At 38.0% G+C, this 18,477-nt stretch overlaps 1 protein-coding gene and 1 pseudogene across 2 annotated transcripts in view; both read right to left on the minus strand.

Moving 5' to 3' along the window:
• Window positions 1-2,877: 2,877 nt before the first annotated feature.
• Window positions 2,878-7,919, minus strand: LOC148852924 (U-box domain-containing protein 8-like; annotated as a pseudogene). Its single transcript, XR_016099446.1, has 4 exons — window positions 7,812-7,919; window positions 6,083-6,225; window positions 4,444-4,599; window positions 2,878-4,024 (listed from the first exon to the last, which is right to left on the minus strand). The product of XR_016099446.1 is annotated as a U-box domain-containing protein 8-like (transcript).
• Window positions 7,489-18,477, minus strand: part of LOC148852925 (putative serine/threonine-protein kinase At1g54610) — a 117,297-nt gene continuing 106,308 nt past the window's right edge. The window contains exon 8 of the mRNA XM_088942389.1: window positions 7,489-8,246. Within this exon, the coding sequence (XP_088798515.1) occupies window positions 8,040-8,246 (207 nt within the window). The 3' untranslated portion in view covers window positions 7,489-8,039. The remainder of the gene's footprint in view (window positions 8,247-18,477) is intronic.

Here is an 18,477-nt window from a genome sequence, read left to right on the forward strand (position 1 = left end):
CCAAAAAATGTTAATAAAAAATAAATAAAATAAAAATAAAGCCCTCTTCCCCACCAGGCCAGAGAAAGAGGAGGAAAGCGATACTATAGTTCTGAACAAGAGAGAAAAGGGAGGGGAGAACTCTTCCCTATTTCTCTCTTTCACTAAACACCATCATTCAAAGACCGTTAGACAAATCCCTAGATGATATATGAGATTTATTCATGGGCCAGGCTTTGGGCCAGATTTTAGGGATGGCAACTGGGTGGGTTTGGGAAGAGTTCTGTAAATTCTAGACCCTATTTGCCTCCTTAAACCTCCCAACCCATACTTGCCTCAAAACCCGTAACAGGTTAGATTTTGAGAAACCAAACCTTTCCCGTACATGAAAATACGAAACCCTCTCCAACCCTACCCTTCCCACATTCAAGGATACGGGCAAGTTGGGTTTAGAACCCACATATCTAATTCCCTATGTTTCTTCTAATATATAAGCAATAAATAAGTAAAATAACACAAACAAACAACAAAAATTTCAATTATTTGATTAAAACATGTAAAAAAAAACATATATAATATCAATTATCGTTCACATAAAATTCAAAAGATTATTAAATTTAATACATAATACTAAAATTTATATGCTCTCCAACAATATACTCGGGGAGGGTCAGGTTTAGCCTAATACCGTATCCTACCTGTACCTGTATGGATTGTACGTAGAATCCCAAAATTCATCCCGTTTCAAAACCCATCCTTTAAACAAAAAAAAAAAAAAAAAAAATCCAACTTTACACTATTTCCGGCCCGGGCTTTGGGCCAAGGCCATTCAAATTTTAACAAAAGTGAAGCCTGATCCCGGCCCATGAAGAGCTCTAATCACTATACACGTTCATTATCAATGGAAACATCTTCCCATCAATAATATCTATAAAAAAATTCTTCCCATCAATGATAACATCGCTGCCGTTGTGAAACGCCAAACCGTTGGTTAATTTGCATTGACTGGTTTCACATTAATTTGCAAGGAGAAGTGAATTTTTGGTCGGTTCATTTTCCGTTGGTTAGTTTGAATTGACTGATTTGACATTAATTAGCAGACTAACAGGAATGCTAGCAAAACAAATAAATTGCTGATTACCAAGCTGATGAACACAACAGTATTGGAGGGAAATGAATTGAAGATAAAGAGAAAAACTACGTGCCCCCATCCATGAAACTATGAAAGAAAGAAAATCAAAGTTAAATCAGATTCACATTGCCCTTTAACTTCGATGGGTTGCATTGCTTTGAAACTAGACCTGGCAATTGGGTTGGATGGATCGGGTTCGGGTTGGGTCACACTATTTTTTGAGTTGATTTCGGGACAGATTGAATTTTGGGTTGGATTGCCAAATGTTAGACCTCAACTCTAAATGTTTGGGTTAAGATTGACCCTTGGGTCAATTCAGGTCATCCCAAAAAGTAATTAAAATTTAAAAAATAAAGAATAAATACATGAAAAATACCAAAATTAAAGGAATTAATCTTAAATTTTCAAATATAAAATAAAAAACTTGAATATTTAACAATTAAAAAAATAAACAATAAAGAGTAAAGACTAAATAGTAAAAATTAAAGAGTGGAAACATCTAATAATGCATAACTAGTTCCAATTAGATCTAATAATTGGGTCAATGGGTTGACCCATGACCCAACCCAGTTTTTTCCAGGTTGGATCGGGTTGGGTCATTCTCAAATTTAGGTAGTTCAATATTAGACCCTAACCCTATTTTTTCAGATTGGATTGGATCGGATTCGCTGGTTGGATCAACCTTTTGCCAGGTCTATTTTAAACACAACACCGACTTTCTCACCATGTCTCATCATCTACTGTTTCTTGGATGAATTTAGGATGTTTTCTAGAGCTCTTATCCACCAGTGTTGCTTTAAGTAATTCTGAAATATAATACCATCACTGATGGCGTTTCTAGAGCTCTTATGCTTCCAAATACTGGGACAATCGTTTCGGTGATTGAGCCATGGGTTGAATGGTCCAACCGCTCAGTTAAACCTTTCAATTAATTCAGATAAAATATTGTAAAAAAAAAGGGTAAATTATACAGACCCCCTGTACTATGGGGTCTGTGACAAAGACCCCGCACCTTTTTTTTGCAATAAAGACCCCCCTAAATTTTAGCTGTTAGACAAAGACCCCCTCTCTCTGTTCTGTCAGTTAACTTCAAAAAAGATTCATATCTCACGGTTTAAAGCTTTCTAAATACCCAAATTACCATTTTCGTTAATTTATGAAATCATCTTAGTTTTTTATATTGTTCATTGTCTTTCCTTGCTCACCTTTCTGGTTCGTCCATTCATTCCAATTGATTAATACAACGAATGTTGAGGTCCAAATGATTAATACACTCCAGTTCAATTTTGTGTGCGTTTGGATGGAGTGTAGTTTTACATCGATGATAGATGGAAAACTTCATTACCTTTAAAGTTTTACATCGATAATCAATGTAAAACATAAACATCTTTTTACATCAATTTTAAGATACAACAGTCATATATACTTACGGTTCAGTGTAAAACGTCATCAGTGTATTTTTTACACCGATGATGTTTTATGCCTCTTCCAAACACAGCCTAAGTTTCCCTTCGTCTTGGATTCCAGAGCAAACAGTTAACATTGACAGTAGTCAAGCACTTGTGCAGCTCAGTTAGAATTAAGTTTTGTCTTCAGTTTTCCAAGAAATAAAAGCAACAGAACTCTTACATAACAGTTTCTTTGTCTTCTGTTTTTCTCTTTTAATTTGTCTTCCTTTTCTTTTTCTTTTGTTTTCTTTAGAAAATAAGATAAGTTACAATTCAATGAAATACAGATTTTTTTCTTTCCTTGATTGGCAGTTCAGATAATCAAAAGAAAGATTTCTTATATGAACAACAAAAATAGAAACTTGATATGTTTATTGAGAATTTACAAGATACAGACAGGACTCAACCCCACTAAAATCTACTCTTTTCTTTTTTACACGACCATCCAATGGAGGAAGGCTAATGAATAGAACCGAACTCACCTCTACTGACGATAAAGAAGAATAGAGCATCAAATGCTTCATCCCAAAATGAAAGATATCCTTCACTTCATCTTCTACAAAAAAAAAAAAAAAAAAAAAAAATCCTTGCTAATTAAACAGACCCCAACTCAAATCAAACCTTGATGAATACCTATGTAGAGCCTGAATCAAAACCGAAGCATTTCTTCTAATCTTCTCATTCTCACCTTCCAGGAATCCAAAACAAATTTCTTCAGTATCCTCGCTCTTAGCCTCTCAACACATTCTTTGCTTTCAAGAACATAGTGAATTGAATGTGGATAGCGCGTGTTGTACACTGCGTGGACTTCCATTCAACACTCTGACCAAAATCCAGACAGAACCATCAAACTTTTCAATTTCTTCTCTCCCTTCTCTACACTTGGCCAACAAGCTTAGAACCTCAACATCCCTTTCAACAAAGAACTGGCCATTTCAATCAAAATTGGCACCGACCCTCATTCAACAGATCTCCTGTTGTTATTAGGGAAGGAACATAGGGCGTAAAGAGTCATCGCTGCTTCTTTCTTCCCCCTCCCGTTGCCATCCCAAAGGAGCAAAACAAGACCTCTAATTGTAAACAGGAAGGCACCGATGGTTCCCTCGGCCACCAAACCCGCGTTACTGTCATCATCCAAACTAAGGTTCAAGAGAAGTGAAAGCGCCAATTCTTGGATACCGGAATCCTCGGAGCCAACACAATTGAGAACAACAGAAACAACACCAGTCTCTATTAACTTCAGGTGTAAGGCGGGGTTCCGGTTGAGGTGAGAGTGGATATTAGGGTCTGGGGTTTTGGTTGAGACTGTGGCTTTGGAGGGGAAGAGAGGGTGAAATTAGAAATGAGGCTTCTGAGAGTGGTTGGGGATGGGCGAGGGTGCTGCGGGAGGGGTAGTTTGGTGATTGGGTAGGTCCGGTTGCCAATGTCCAACCACCCTTGAATGGAAGATCGGTCGAAGGTGTGTCTGCATGGGTTTCCAATGGAGGTATTTTAGGATTGGTTAGGTTTCAAGAGAAAATGGAAAGAAAAAGAAAACAGAGAAAGTTTCAAGAGAAAATGGAAAGAAAAAGAAAACAGAGAAAATGCAAAATGCAAACTAAGTGTTCATTGGAACTTATTTTTGGGACAGGACCATACCAATAATCACTTATTTGTGTTTGAGAAAATATGCCTAAAATAAATGCTTATTATGAGAATAAGTACTTAGTTGAGAAACCCAAATTTTGGAATTATTTTTAAGTACTTATGCAATAAGTTCTTATTTTCTCTGGCATTCTTGGTCCACTGTGTCATTTTAAAGATACCTATAGTATCCCTATTTAAATTAAATAAGTGTTTTTCACCAAATGCTCATAAGTGCTTCTTAGATGTTTTTCAAGATACCTGAAAGTCTCCACTCTTTGTTCTCCGAATCTTAATGGGGCGCACAACCAGGATTTTGGCTGCTTCAAATCTGCATACAAAAAGAAGGAGAACAAAAATACAATAGGGGATCCCAAGACACTAATCCACTCGAGCAAATGCACAAAAGAGAAAGAGCTGAATTCGAATTGGGCTCAAAATAAAGTGGAGGTTGCTTGCCCTTCAAACTTACTATTCTCAACTTTGTTTTTCAACATTGTGAGACAACAATATTTATAGGTATTCCCCAACGTTCCTTACCTCACTTTGAGGTGGGGAACACAACTAACCTATATAATAGGAGAAAAATCAGTTCAAGCTCCTTCGGATTGAGACAAGTGTCTCGACAAAAGGATCTAACCACTTGGCCATCAAACCTACACCAAGCCAAATGAATTTCCATTGACTTAGTAAGAACTGAAATTAAGATCCAAAGTAATCTAACAATATTGGTAGGTCTAATAAAATATTTTTCAAGTAAACAATTAAATAAATTTCTTTTTATAGAAAATAAATAAATAGATAATAATTTAAGAAATGCATGATTGTGTGTGAAAGTGTTGCAAAGATATAACCATGAGATACATCTCCCATTAACATGTGGCTTGTCACATGGCCATTGGATACTCCAACATGTTGTGGATAAAATAAGGGCCTATGGCCACTCTACCATAAGTTTTTATACACTCATTCATTGATTTTCTGTTAGGTTCCTAATGCCAACTTAACAAAAGGGAGGTTAAGGTATTATTTGCTCTATTTGGAGAGATTAAGGCCCTGATTTCTTTTCGGTAAGTTACTTAATATCCAAGTAAATGCACTTACCCGGGTAAGTGTTTCCCAGGTAAATGCCCTTACCCAGGTAACTATTTCCTGGCCCGGGTAAGTGCATTTACCCATATTCTTTTAATTTTCAGGTAATTAAGATAATGACTATTTTAGCCATAAAAATATCATTACCAAAGGGACATTTTTGTCCCATCCAAGTGTTAGAAACTTTTCCAAGATGGGAAAGTTAATTTACCCACCTAGAAGATGAATATGTACCCAGGAAAATATACTTTCCCTAGCCCCTACATAAATCAGAAAAAAGAACATGGGTTTCTTGGTAAAGGGGATTCACAATCCCATGAATCCCATTGACCAACTTTCCTCCCAATCAAAATAGGAGAGATTAAGTATTTATCAGAAATGTTAGGAGAGGTTTAAGTCAATCATTGAGTTTTATTTGTCACAAAATAGGGAGAAAGAACATTTCTTGCTACCAGGCCTCTCTCATTTCTCTATGAGCCTCCTTGAGTTTATTTATTTATTTATTTTTTTGAGATATTGGCACTACAAATCCCATTGCTTTCATAGATGTGTGTAGTGGTTACTATAGAGCAAGAAAAGAATAGTAGAAAGCTTGTTGTGTTGTCTTTTTCAGCTTGCTATATTTCTATAACTGTAGTACAAAGAATTTCAGTAGTTAAACCAGATGATATAAAGGATTCAGGAGAATGTTAGAAATGTATTGTATGGTAGAAAAACTTCTAGCGAAAGACGGTATCTTGTAACCGGGACCAGATGGGATGGAGACAAGCATGCACATCAGGCTGAGCAATCTATCGTGAGTGAATACATCAGTGTTCCATATGCATTGGGCTGTTCTGAGACCCACACCTTATGCATTGTTTTGTCTCCAACCAATCCAGGCTCCTTGCAATCAGACTTCCTAGCATACTGGTCATCTGACTTCGCAGTTTCATTCTTGTTGATTTCATTCTGCAGTAGACTTGAAGACACTACTTACAGTACAAGTGCATAGCGCTTTGAACAAGATTTGGAATTACACAGTATAACGAAAGCATACTTTTGGTTACACACAACTTTATGAATTCTCATTTGAATAACTCTTTAATCCTGAATATTGTACAATCAATTAAAGACCCTCATTACTCCTATTAGATGATACAAAAATAGGTGGAGGTTTGAGACAATACATTTACAAAATCAATAAAAATTTCTGAAGGAGAATAGCTCAAAAAGAATGGATCTTATATGCTAGAATTCGAGTCTCCTTGGACCATTGGACATCTCAAAACATTTGGTTGCAAAGGTGCCCTTTAGCTTATTAAATCAAAGAAGAATAACCATCAGAATGCAATATGTAAAATTAACCATTTCATTAGCAGGTTGGAAATTGGATCAAGAGGACGGGTGTAAATTGATCTTACATAATACCAAACCAGCAAGGGAAAACATACTTTTGAAAGTATAAGTTAAAGTTTCACTATTGAAGTCAAGAACATATTTTCTGTATATTTATTTAAAAAAAGGAAAAATCTATGATGCCGTAAAGACATAATACTGGAAAGGCTTTGACCAATAAAAAAAATCCATGCTCTTTTTTCAGATTTATGTGGGGATTAGGGAAAGTTTATTTTCCTAAGTATCAAATAACTTTACCACTTGGGAGGAAGTTGCCAATACTTGAATGGGAAAAAAATGACTATTTTAATAATGGATTTTTATGGCTAAAATGGTCATTGCCTTATTTACTTGAAAAATAAAAGAACATGGGTAAATGCACTTACCCGGATGAGTCTTTCTTGGGAAAGACTTACCCAGATAAGTGCATTTACCCAGGTAAGCAACTTACCGAAAATCGAACAGAGCATTGATGAAAACACACCTGATTGGTTATCACTTTTATGATACTGGTTGATTGGTTATAAGTTTTTTGGGTATCATGTCTTTACTACATAATAGTGAAACCCATGTTTTTATATCAAACCCAACCATGGGCACCAATTTTCTTGAAATCACAGCGAAGGAAAACCACAAAAGAGTCATACTAACGAAAGCTATATAAGAAAAGGTGATTGCGACTACAATAGAATATAGACAATGTGGTAATGATCTTTTAGGCTGTGTTTGGTATGAAGGTAGGGAAAGGAAGGGAAAGGTAGGGGACCTATACAAAGTTCCCTTCAAACCAAAAACATCATTAAGGAATGTAAGAGCAAAAGATCCACTATGAAGATATTGAGGGGAATAAAATAGGTTGTATTTAAATGTAAAAGAATATAATATAGAAAAGCATTTGCGGCTGTTGCTTGTATTAAATATGTATAGACTTGGCCTAATAAATTCACTCCAATTTGGGAACATATAATTTTGAGGAGGTGAAATTGATCCACCAAACCTCTTCTGGGCTGTACAAAACAGACTCCCTGCCCTTCAAAATACAGGTAGAACTACAGAAGCCACTGAGGCCCTCTCTTGTACTGCTCAGAGAATTTTTTCTGCACAGATTGCCACCATAAATAGTAGTCAGTGGTAGCTGATTCCATTTAATTCTGGATTACCAGCAGTTTTGAATGACCACAAGTTTGACAGATTAAAAGTCTTAGCAAGTCCTCAGATAAGGTATGACGTGGTAAATCCTGGATCATGTATAGATGAAGCTCCACCATATAGACATTATTCTTTTACTGATGGTGACAACAATAGCCAAACCACAAATATAGTATCTCCAACAAAGATGAGAGTGATGCTATGCCGTAACAGTGATGAAGCAACACAATTCTACAAAATCACCTGCCATTTGACCCATGCTGGAGAGGAGCTTCAGACCCACTATTTTCTCTATAATTTTTCTTAGTCTTGGCCTTATCAACACGAGCTTTACGGACAGCCTGTTGGATTTGCCTCTCATTCTCTTCCAGCATTTCTTCAATGTTTCCTCCTGGAGGCAACAATGGTCCAGAGTAGTGGATTCTGTTCTTCTTGGGGACATAACCCTGGGTAACAACCAAATGAAAGTGTAAGAAATAACTTGAACTTTTAGATTCAGAAAGTAACTTCTAAGTGAATATCTGAAATGAAGTTTAATAAGTCTTTAGGTTGAAGTCTCTGAGCTAACAAAATGACCATAGCTGCTAAATCATGGGCTATTTTGTCATGCGTTCTTGAACTCAACAAATTCTTTTAAACAAGGTCTGGCTCCTTGCACATGATACCAAAATGGTAGATTGCCAACCCACACCTAGCACACTTGTCTTGACAAGAAAATTAACATTTTAATAGCAAGAGGACCATTTATTTATAATTGTATTCAATTAATCTGGTCATACTACTCACAAAGTAACAACTCAGATAATTACTTTTTGGCATCATGTTTCAATTGAAACTGGAGATTTCAGGTCTACATTTCAAGCAGGGGTGATTGTTGATAATGAACATGTTAGAATTGTTAGAATTAGTTAAAAGGGGCACTATTGTCTTTTTCATGTTATTTTTCTTTCTTATGTCTGTTGTAACTTACCTAAGGGTATTGTGGTCATTTCAGCTTTAGCAGAATGCTAATACAACCTGGGTCAACAGTAAGAAGAGGAGATTAGATTTCTCCTTGCTAGTCTTCCTCCTTTTCTTCTCTTTACCTTCTCTTTCTCTTCCTATCTTCTTCTCTTTCTTTCTCCTATCCTTTTCTTCACCTTTTCATTTCTTTATTAAAGTTGGGACATGGTATCAGAGCCTTGATGTCGACTGACTGTTCACGGCACTGTTTACGTCTCAACTTTTTGCAGTGTTGTGTAAATTGATGGTGTTCTTCTAAAAGCCCTCTATTCAGCAGTTTGAAGAGGGCAGCCTTGTGATGTCTTGAGTTGTGAGGTAGGTGCTCCTCAATGTGTGGTGATTTTTAGTGGCTTGTGGTGTGGTAACACCTTGTAGTAAGTGTATAATCTTTCCCAAGTGTTTCCAAAGTAAAGGGCTGATGTTTTTTGGTGTTTTTCCTAAAGAAAAAGGTGTTACAGTAGTTGCATACCAGCTTTTTGACAGTTTGCCTAAGTGACAAATCAGTGATCTCTTCTCACTCATGGCTTCATCAAATAGTAGCACTAAGCCTACAGTAGTTGTGCAATCAGATTTCATGACTTCTCAGTTAACTACAATGAAACTTAATGGTACTAATTATATCCCATGGGCCAAGTCGGTTGACAAATATCTCATTGCAAGAGGCAAGTTGAAGTACATCAAGGAGGGTCCATTGAAAAGTGAATCAGAAGGGTACAATTAATGGGTACAAGAGAATGCCCAAATTATGACATTCCTTTGGAATAGTATGGAGAATCACATTAGTATGAACATTATGTTTCTAGACACGACCAAGGAGATTTGGGATTATGCCAAGCAATTGTATTCTGGACAAGACAATGTCACAAGAATTTAGTAGTTATACCAAGATTATTTTTCTCTTCAACAAAGGGATAAAAGTGTTGAAGAATACTATGCTTTTCTTAAAAGTTGAAGGAATGAGCTCAATGTTTATCAACCCCTATTCACTGATTTGAAGACTTAACAAGAACAAAGAGAACATCTAGATGTGGCAAGATTTTTATCTGGGTTGAGGTATGAATTTGAACCAGTGATCTTCCATCCTTGTTTGAGGTTTTTCTCCTACATAAGGAGAGCCTCAAATCCACATAGTGATCATCCCCCACCTTAAGAGAGATCAGCCATGGTGGTTACCAGAGGAGGTTTTCTTAGTAGAAATATGCGTGGTAGAGGTGGAGGTAACATGAGGGGTTTTGGTCGTGGGCCTAGAGGTGCATGATGAGGTGGTAGAGAGGTTGGTGTTGCAAGAGGTGGTGGTGGTCGTAGTGGTAGTGGCCGTGGTTCAGCTCGTGAGTCTCACATTGTGGACGAGAAGGTCACACAATCAAATTTGTTGATCTTTATGGCCCTCCATCATCCTGAGCTAACCATGCAATGGTGAAAGGTGACTTTGGGAGTCTTAGTGTAACTGAAGATTCTCCTACTTCCAATGTTTTTAAGGATAAAGACAATCTAAATCTTACGTGAGGAGTATGAAAAGCTTTCCTAGTCTGCCTTTTCTAGTTCTGCCACTACTACACCTGTGAAGTCAAGTACTGCTTGCCCAACACAAGATAATAGTTGGATGTAAATGACTGTTTATAATAAAATATAATGCTGATGGGATCAGTAAGAGATACAAGGCTAGACCAGTTGCTAAAGGTTATACTTAGGCTTATGGAGTTCACCATGAGGAAAATTTTCTCTAATGGTCAAAATGACTTCTACTAGGGTGCTGATGTTTATTGCTGCTACTAATTGTGGCCATTAAATCAGTTTGGTGTTGAGAATGCATTCTTGAACGATAATTTGCATGAATAAGCATATATGGTGTTACCTCCTTGCTTTTAAAGAAATTTGAAAAGAATAAAGTGTATTGGATTAAGAAGTCATTCTATGGACTTAAGTTGTCCTCTTACCAGGTTTGATCACTACAGATGTGCCTTTAAAAGGTTGGCTTCATTCAATATCAATCTAATATATATTGTTCATCAAGAGAGATTAATTGGTGATGGCTCTTGTCCATGTTGATGATATTGTGGTATCAAGTTTGAAATTAAAGATCTGTGGGAATGATAATTGTAGGAAATAGAAATTTCATAATCTGGACATGATATATTAGTAGCCTAGAAGATCTTTTTTTTGGTTGAGTAATAAGAGAGGAAATATGTTCTTAATTGATTAAAGGATACAAGAAAGTTAGGGTGAAAACAATGGATACTCATATTCCTATTAATGCAAAAAATACATATATAAAATTAGTGTCGTAGATAGTGATTTGCTTGAGGATCGTATGTACAAGAAACTCCTTGTATCTTCAATTGACCTAGCCAAAAATTTCAAATGCAGTTAGTGTAGTTAGCTAATATATGCATGTGCCTCAAACTACATATCTAGCAGCAACATAAAAGATTCTTGTTTATTTGAAAGGATATTCTAGGAAGAGAATTTTTATTCTTGCTATAGTCATATTAAGATAGAAACTCTTCACAGATGCAGACTAGACCAGTTTATTTCATGATAGGATAGACTTCAGGACAATGTGATTTCCTAGGTGAAAAACCAATCAACAGCTTGCAGATATATTTACTGAAGGCATTCCAAGGTCAAAGTTGGGAAATATTCTAGGCAAGCTAGGCATGATCTCCACCTATGCTCAGTTTGAGGAGAGTGCTGAAAGACTATTTTTCAGTTCTTTTAGTTTGAAGGAGTCAAATCATTATATATTTCTTAGAAGGGCTAAGGAGTTGGTTTTTATTTTGTTTGGGGTTGTTTTTTGTCATGTATGGTGCTATTATAAAGAGACACATGACCAGGGGTAAACTGGTCATTTTCTGATGCTGTAAAGTAATATAAATAATGTAAAGGGGATCACACCTCATACTTCTGGCTCTTCTCCCAAATCAGTAATCGCCTCTCTTCCTCCTACTTTCTCTACTAAATCAGTACACATTCTTAAAATACTAATCAATCAGATAAGTCACTTAAATATTTTCATAAGCTTAATCTGATTTGAACAGCCACTGTATTTTATCCACTATAAAGCTCATACAAGTGATTGAAGTGCATTTTATTTGATAGGAAGATTAAAGTGCTTAATTTTCACACACACTATTTCAGTAAATGATAATTGCTCAAGGAAACATTTGGAAACCATGTGAAATAGATCTACTTAGCACAACCAAGGTTTAAAATGTCAACGCCGGTCATCCAAATATAAGAAATGTTTGCTGATGTACAGCAGTAGAAGAGGAAGAAGAGAAGAGAAGTTAGAGAACGGGTGCCAATACTATCTCAGCCGGCCCTAGAAGCTATTATATATATTTACAATAAGAAGTTACAGAAATAGACTAAAATGCCCCTGATTAGTGATGGGACACCTAGACATAATGAAGAAAAATAAAACAGGTTTAGGCCCAATAACTAAAGGCTCATAACAGACTAAAGAACTTAAACATAAAAGATAAACTAAGCCCACAAACATTTTAATCACTCGAACCAATACTCCCCCTCAAGCTAAGCATGGATGTCAGTCATGTTTAGCTTGCCACTTAAGCCTAGGAACTTCACTGAAGATAGTCCTTTTGCCAAAACATCAGCAACCTGCATCTCAAAGGGAGTATAAGGAATGCAAAGTTCACCAAAGACAATTCTCTCTCTTACAAAGTGTCGATCAATCTCAATATGCTTAGTCCTATCATGTTGTACTGGGCTATTTGCAATGTTGATAGCAGCCTTGTTGTCACAATACAGCTTGAGTGGACCATAAACCTTCACCCCGAGCTCACCAAGGAGAGTCCTAAGCCATAACAGTTCTACAACACCATGTGCCATAGACTGAGGAATCTTTGGAGAGTTCATTAATTGGTTGACAACATGTACTGCATAAGATATATCAGGTCGAGTAAGAGATAGATATATCAATTTTCCCACCAGCTTTTGGTATCTTTCTTTATCAGGGTAGTCCTCTACAACCAATTCCTAGAGACAATGATTCTGCTTTATTGGAGTATCTGTTGGTCTACTCCCCATCATACTTATCTCCTCTAGAAGATCAAGAACATACTTCCTTTGGCATATATAAATGCCTTCTTGTGACCTTGCAACTTCAATTCCAAGGAAGTATCTCAGATGGCCTAAATCTTTGGTCTCAAATTCAGATGCCAAAAACTCTAATCTTTTTATCTCTTCCGGATCATCTCCTGTAATCACCATATCATCCACACAAACTATAAGTGTTGTAAGCCTACTATCCTATTTCCTTATGAACAAGGTATGATCTACACCACTCTGAGTGTATCCCACTTTCTTCATGGCCCCATAGAGCCTTTCAAACCAAACTCGAGGGGATTGCTTAAGTCCATATAATGCTTTCCTTAGCCTACATACCTTCCCATCAAAATCATAACCAGGTGGAGGATTCATGAATACCTCCTTGTTAATGTCAACTATGTAGGGGTATTTTGGTCTTTATATTTATGTGTAATGTTTTATTAGTGGTTGTGTCCCATACTTAAGTAGGGGCAAATGAGTCTTTTTGTTTTTGAATAGAAACATATAAATTAAATCTGGTCGACTAGAGAGGTGATTAATCTCTCTTGTTTGAACTAGAATTCTTCTTCTTCTCTATTCTCCTCTCTTCTCCTTCTACTTCTCCTTCTAGTCTTTCTATTACTTCTCCAGTCCTTATTCTAATATAAATCAAGTGCAGATTAGATTATAATATGGTATCGGAGCAATTGTGACAAAAACGAATCTGCCCAGAATTCTGATTTTCACGCATCCAGCCTAGGGTTTTTTAATTTTTTTCTTTGTCATTAGTTGGAGATAAGCAAAGGGGCTGAAAAGGAGTGATCACCCTCTTCCCTTGGAGGCTTCTATGCCTTCGGTCAGCAAGTTTGTGGGCGTTTGTAGTGGCTTGTAGGAAGGCCCCCTAATCGATGGAGAGAAGAGGGGTGATTCGAGTGATGCAGTGAAGTGTCGAGTGCAGCTTGATTTTCTGGTGATTAGGTAAGTGATTTTGTGTAGTTTTTTCAGTGTGGATCAAATGGTTGATGAGTTCCAAGTCGTGTGGTAAAAATTCAGGTTGTCGTGTGTTAGGGTTTTATGCAGATTTCAATGTGGTTCGAAGGGTGAGTGAATTTCGAGTAGAGTGGTGAGTTTTTAGGTAGTCGTGTAGTAGGGTTGTGGTGTGGAGAGTGAAGAATTCAGCAACAAGAGGTACAGTGTGCAGTGTGGTAAGAGGTGAAGTAGGAAGAATTTCTTTTTCTTTTACATTCATGGGAGACAACGGAGAAAGTAAAACTAGTATGATGGTTCCCACTGACTACCTGAATGTTCAGATGACTTCTATCAAGTTGAATGGAGAAAACTATGTGCCTTGGGCAAAATCTATAGAAGTCTTTCTTCATGCAAAGAAGAAAGTGAAACATATAAGGGAAGAAAAACTCTCTACTAAGTCTCATGAGTATGGTGATTGGGAACAAGAAGATGCACAGATAATAACTTGGTTAGGGAATAGTATGGAACCCAAGATTAGTATGAATTTCATGTTTCTTGATACAACCAAGGAAGTTTGGGACCATGCTAAGAAGCTATATTCGGGACAAGACAACACAACTAGAGTATATCAACTTTATGAGGAATACTTTAATCTGCAATAGGGAAATCAAAGTCTTGAGGAGTACTATGTTAGCATGAGAAACTTTGCAATGAGATAAATGTGTATCACCCCCTCACCTCTAATGTTAAAATTCAGCAATGACAAAGGGAACAACTAGATGTGACTAGATTTTTGGTAGGGCCGAAATCTGAATATGAACCAGTACAAGCACATAAACTAGGAGGATCAGCTCTTCCTTCCTTAGAAGACGTGTTTGCTTGGCTTTGGAGGATCTCTATTGGATCTACCGAGAATTCTAGTATCTCTGATAGGTCAGCCTTTGCAGTATCAAGAGACCGTGGTGGAGCTTGGGGAGCTCAATATAGTTGTAGTGGTAGCAGTGGACCGGTGTATGGTCGTAGTGGTGGTAAACCTATGTATAGTCGTGGTGGTGGACGTACTGGAGGTCGAGATTTAGGAGGAGTTTGTGGTAGAGGATGCAGTTCTGGTCCAAGAGGATGTACACGCTATGGTATGGACGAACATGCCATCAATTATTGTTATGATTTGCATGGTCCACCTTCAACTTGGGCAAATCATGCAGTGACCAGTGTTAGTAGTTCCAGATAGGAGAGCCATCTAGATGATCAGATGTCCTCTATATCCACAGATGTTCCCGGGAAGGAGACGATGAGTGTTCCACGTGATGAGTATGAGAGGTTTGTTCAGGCCACATTTCAACAGAATACAGCCACTCTTGCACAGTCAGGTATGGCTTGTCTGGCATCCAAACCCAATCCCTGGATTATTGACTCTAGAGCCTCCAGTCACATGACTGGAACTCTAGGTGTGTTTTCCTCCTTCTTTCAGTGCCCAACATCACACTCTGTTACCCTTGCTAATGGTTCCACATCCTCCATTTGTATTATTGGTAATGTTAACATAGACCCTTTATCTTTATCCTCAGTTTTGTATATCCCCAAGTTTCCTTTTAACCTTATGTCTGTTAGAAAGTTGACCAAGTCTCTTAATTGCTCTACCACTTTTTACCCTTCGTGTGTTTTTCAAGATCTCAAGACAGGGATGAAGATTGGTGGAGGGCATGAAATTGGTGGACTGTATTACCTTGATGGTGGTGGAAGTGCATCAACAGCTCTTCAAACATCTCTTTCTCCTCTCCAGTGGCACTATCGATTTGGTCATCCATCACTTAGAGTTTTAAAGTCTCTTGTTCTGTCGTTGAGTCATCTTTCTGTTTTGGATTGTGAGTCATGTCTGTTGGGGAAACATCATCGTGTTCCTTTAGTCCTAGGGTTGACAATCGTATGTCGAGTCCTTTTTCTTTAATTCATTTAGATGTTTGGGGTTCAAATAAAGTAATGTCATACAATGGTTATAGACACTTTGTTATTTTTGTTGATGATAAGGATAATGTGGCTTTACCTAATGAAAGTAAGGAGTGAATTGTTTACCATTTTTAAAAAAATTTATGCTGAAATTCGCAACCAATTTGGTGTACACATTAAAATTCTCCATTCCGATAATGGTCGTGAATACTTTTATGCACCATTTCAAGAGTATTTGGATCAATATGACATTATCCATCAAACTTCATGTACCTACAGCCCACAACAAAATGGGGCAGCTGAGAGGAAGAACCATCACCTTTTGGAAACTCCTCGGTCCCTTATGCACCATATGAATATACCCAAACCCTTTTGGAGTCATGTTGTACTTACATCTTGTTTTCTGAATAACCAAATGCCCATGTCCATCTTTGAAGGTCACTCTCTTTTTACCACTTTGTTTCCTACATTGTCTCCGTTTCTCATTTCACCTCAGGTTTTTGGGTGTGTCTGTTTTGTTCATGATCTAGGACTAGGAAGGGACAAGTTAAATGCATGATCTATTAAGTGTATCTTCCTTGGATATTCCCAGACCTAGAAAGAGTATAAGTGTTATAATCCTATCTCTCGACATGCCTTTGTGTGCGCTGATGTTACTTTCTTTGAGTCCACTCCGTTTTTCTTGGGATCAGGTGATGTTTCTTCTTCCTCATCACCTCCACCTCTTCCAGTTCCAATTGTAGATCCCATTCCACTTGTTCCAACTGTGACCAAGTCTTTGCCTCTGATGCCACCTCCTGTTGAAGGGCCACCTATTCGTCAAGTGTATACACATTGCTAACATGTACCGGCTCCTCCTCTAGCTCCATCACCGTCGACAATGTTAGATAGTCTTTGTATGCCCTTAGCATAAATCAAAATGATGTACTTTTGACGTTTATTGTAAATGAATAAAGTGCATATTTGATTCATGTTCTTGTGGTTTGTTTCTGTGTTATACCCTTAAACTGGACACTTAATGAGACTCGTGTTAGTTTAGAATGTTCACAGCCGGTGGGTCGGTCTGGGAAGACCTATCCTGATAAGGCTGACATTGATGTGCCACCAAGTCGGTTGGGGTGGCCTGTCTCAGCCGCTAGGGTGAGATCCAAGGCACATGCAGTATAGGATTAATTGAATCTTTGAACCGAACCAGATTTCCAGTATTGCCCTGGACCTTGGAGATTAATGGGCAAAACTGGAAAGTTACACCTGACCCCTAGACTCGATTATGATACTGCACTAAGTGTCGGATTGGGCTGTCTTTGATGTACCAATCAGTGAGATCCTTAGCGGAGGTCAAAACCTGGGTATGTTGGGATAGTCTGAGAATTCATCTGAGTGGGTGATCATAGTGACAGGATCAGCCCCTTTGTCGGACAAAGGAAATGATCGGGGATGCACTCTCTCTGATGGAGAGGTCCTCTCTTGTCGGGTAGTGTTTGATCATTATGGGCTGAGAGGTTAAGTGTAAGGCCACTGAGGGTAATGCCTGATGGGCTAATCTTGCATCTGCCCACAGTCCCTAGGTTTTTATAAGGTGGCTTGGCCCAGGGACCACTTAATGTAAGTGTTGGGCCCAATAGAAGCCCATGTGATGGGTTCCAGGGGGTGCACTGTCCACAACAGTGTATTCGAACAGGCCTTGTAACAAAGGCTGGGCTAAACCCATGTCGCTGATGTGTAGATCAATGCTTGGGTCCCACGCCATAAAAAGAAGCCCAACTGGGCAGCAGTTTTTGAGCACATAGACTTATTGGGTCTAAAGCCCATTTCGAACTGGCCTAATTTGATTAGTTAAATAGATGGGGCGGATCTGGGATTAAATTAGCAGATAGGATAGGGCCCTGCTTTATCCACTCAGAGAGACCAGATCTGAATTCAGATCTGGAAACCTCCTGATAAGATCAGGAGAAGGCTGATGTAATTTGCAGATAAGATAAGGGTCTTATCCTTATCACTTGAAGAGAGTCCAGATTCAGATAATGATCTGAATTAGGAAACTCCTGATCCTATCAGGAGTTGATCTCTTTAAGCCTATAAAAGCAGGAGGAGGTGAACCATCCAGATCATCCAAGAAATTCTAGAGATACCAGATTTCGAATTACAGAGAGAAGAATACACAGTGTGACTGCGCCTTCTCCCTGTGATCCCTTCCTGACGCCGCCATACTGCCAGTTCGTTCTCCAACATTGTAGGAGTGATCAAGATTGGATATTGACACCAGTCTTTGTTGAAAGGTTGATAGGAAGTTGTGCTCACTGCCTCCATTAGATTCTTGTTGAAGAATTCGGTTCGTGGAATGGACTCTGCTGATTCTGCTCCTCCATCCACTGTGCCATCTTCAGTGGGAGCAGTCTTTGGTGATCTTCTTTGGGCGTGAACACCTCCATTGAGAGATATTATTTCTCTATATCAGGTATATCCCTCTCCTACTGTTTCGTTTCAAATCTGGTTCGGTTTATGGTTCAAGATTGATCCTTGAAAAATATGATTTTTCTAAAAAAGGGAATACGATTCCCAGTTGAAGGGAGAGAAATTTTTGAAATTCGCCCACCCTATTCCGCAGCTTTTGGGCGTCCATGTGATGGATCTCACATCTCTTCAAACAGATCCGACAGTTGTTCCCACACCAGCTCCAATCCCAGTTTCTGAACTTGATCTTCCCAT

This window comes from Nelumbo lutea, chromosome 5, assembly GCF_056320005.1.
Source record: "Nelumbo lutea isolate HS-2025 chromosome 5, American lotus-T2T, whole genome shotgun sequence".
Classification (NCBI taxonomy): Eukaryota; Viridiplantae; Streptophyta; class Magnoliopsida; order Proteales; family Nelumbonaceae; genus Nelumbo; species Nelumbo lutea.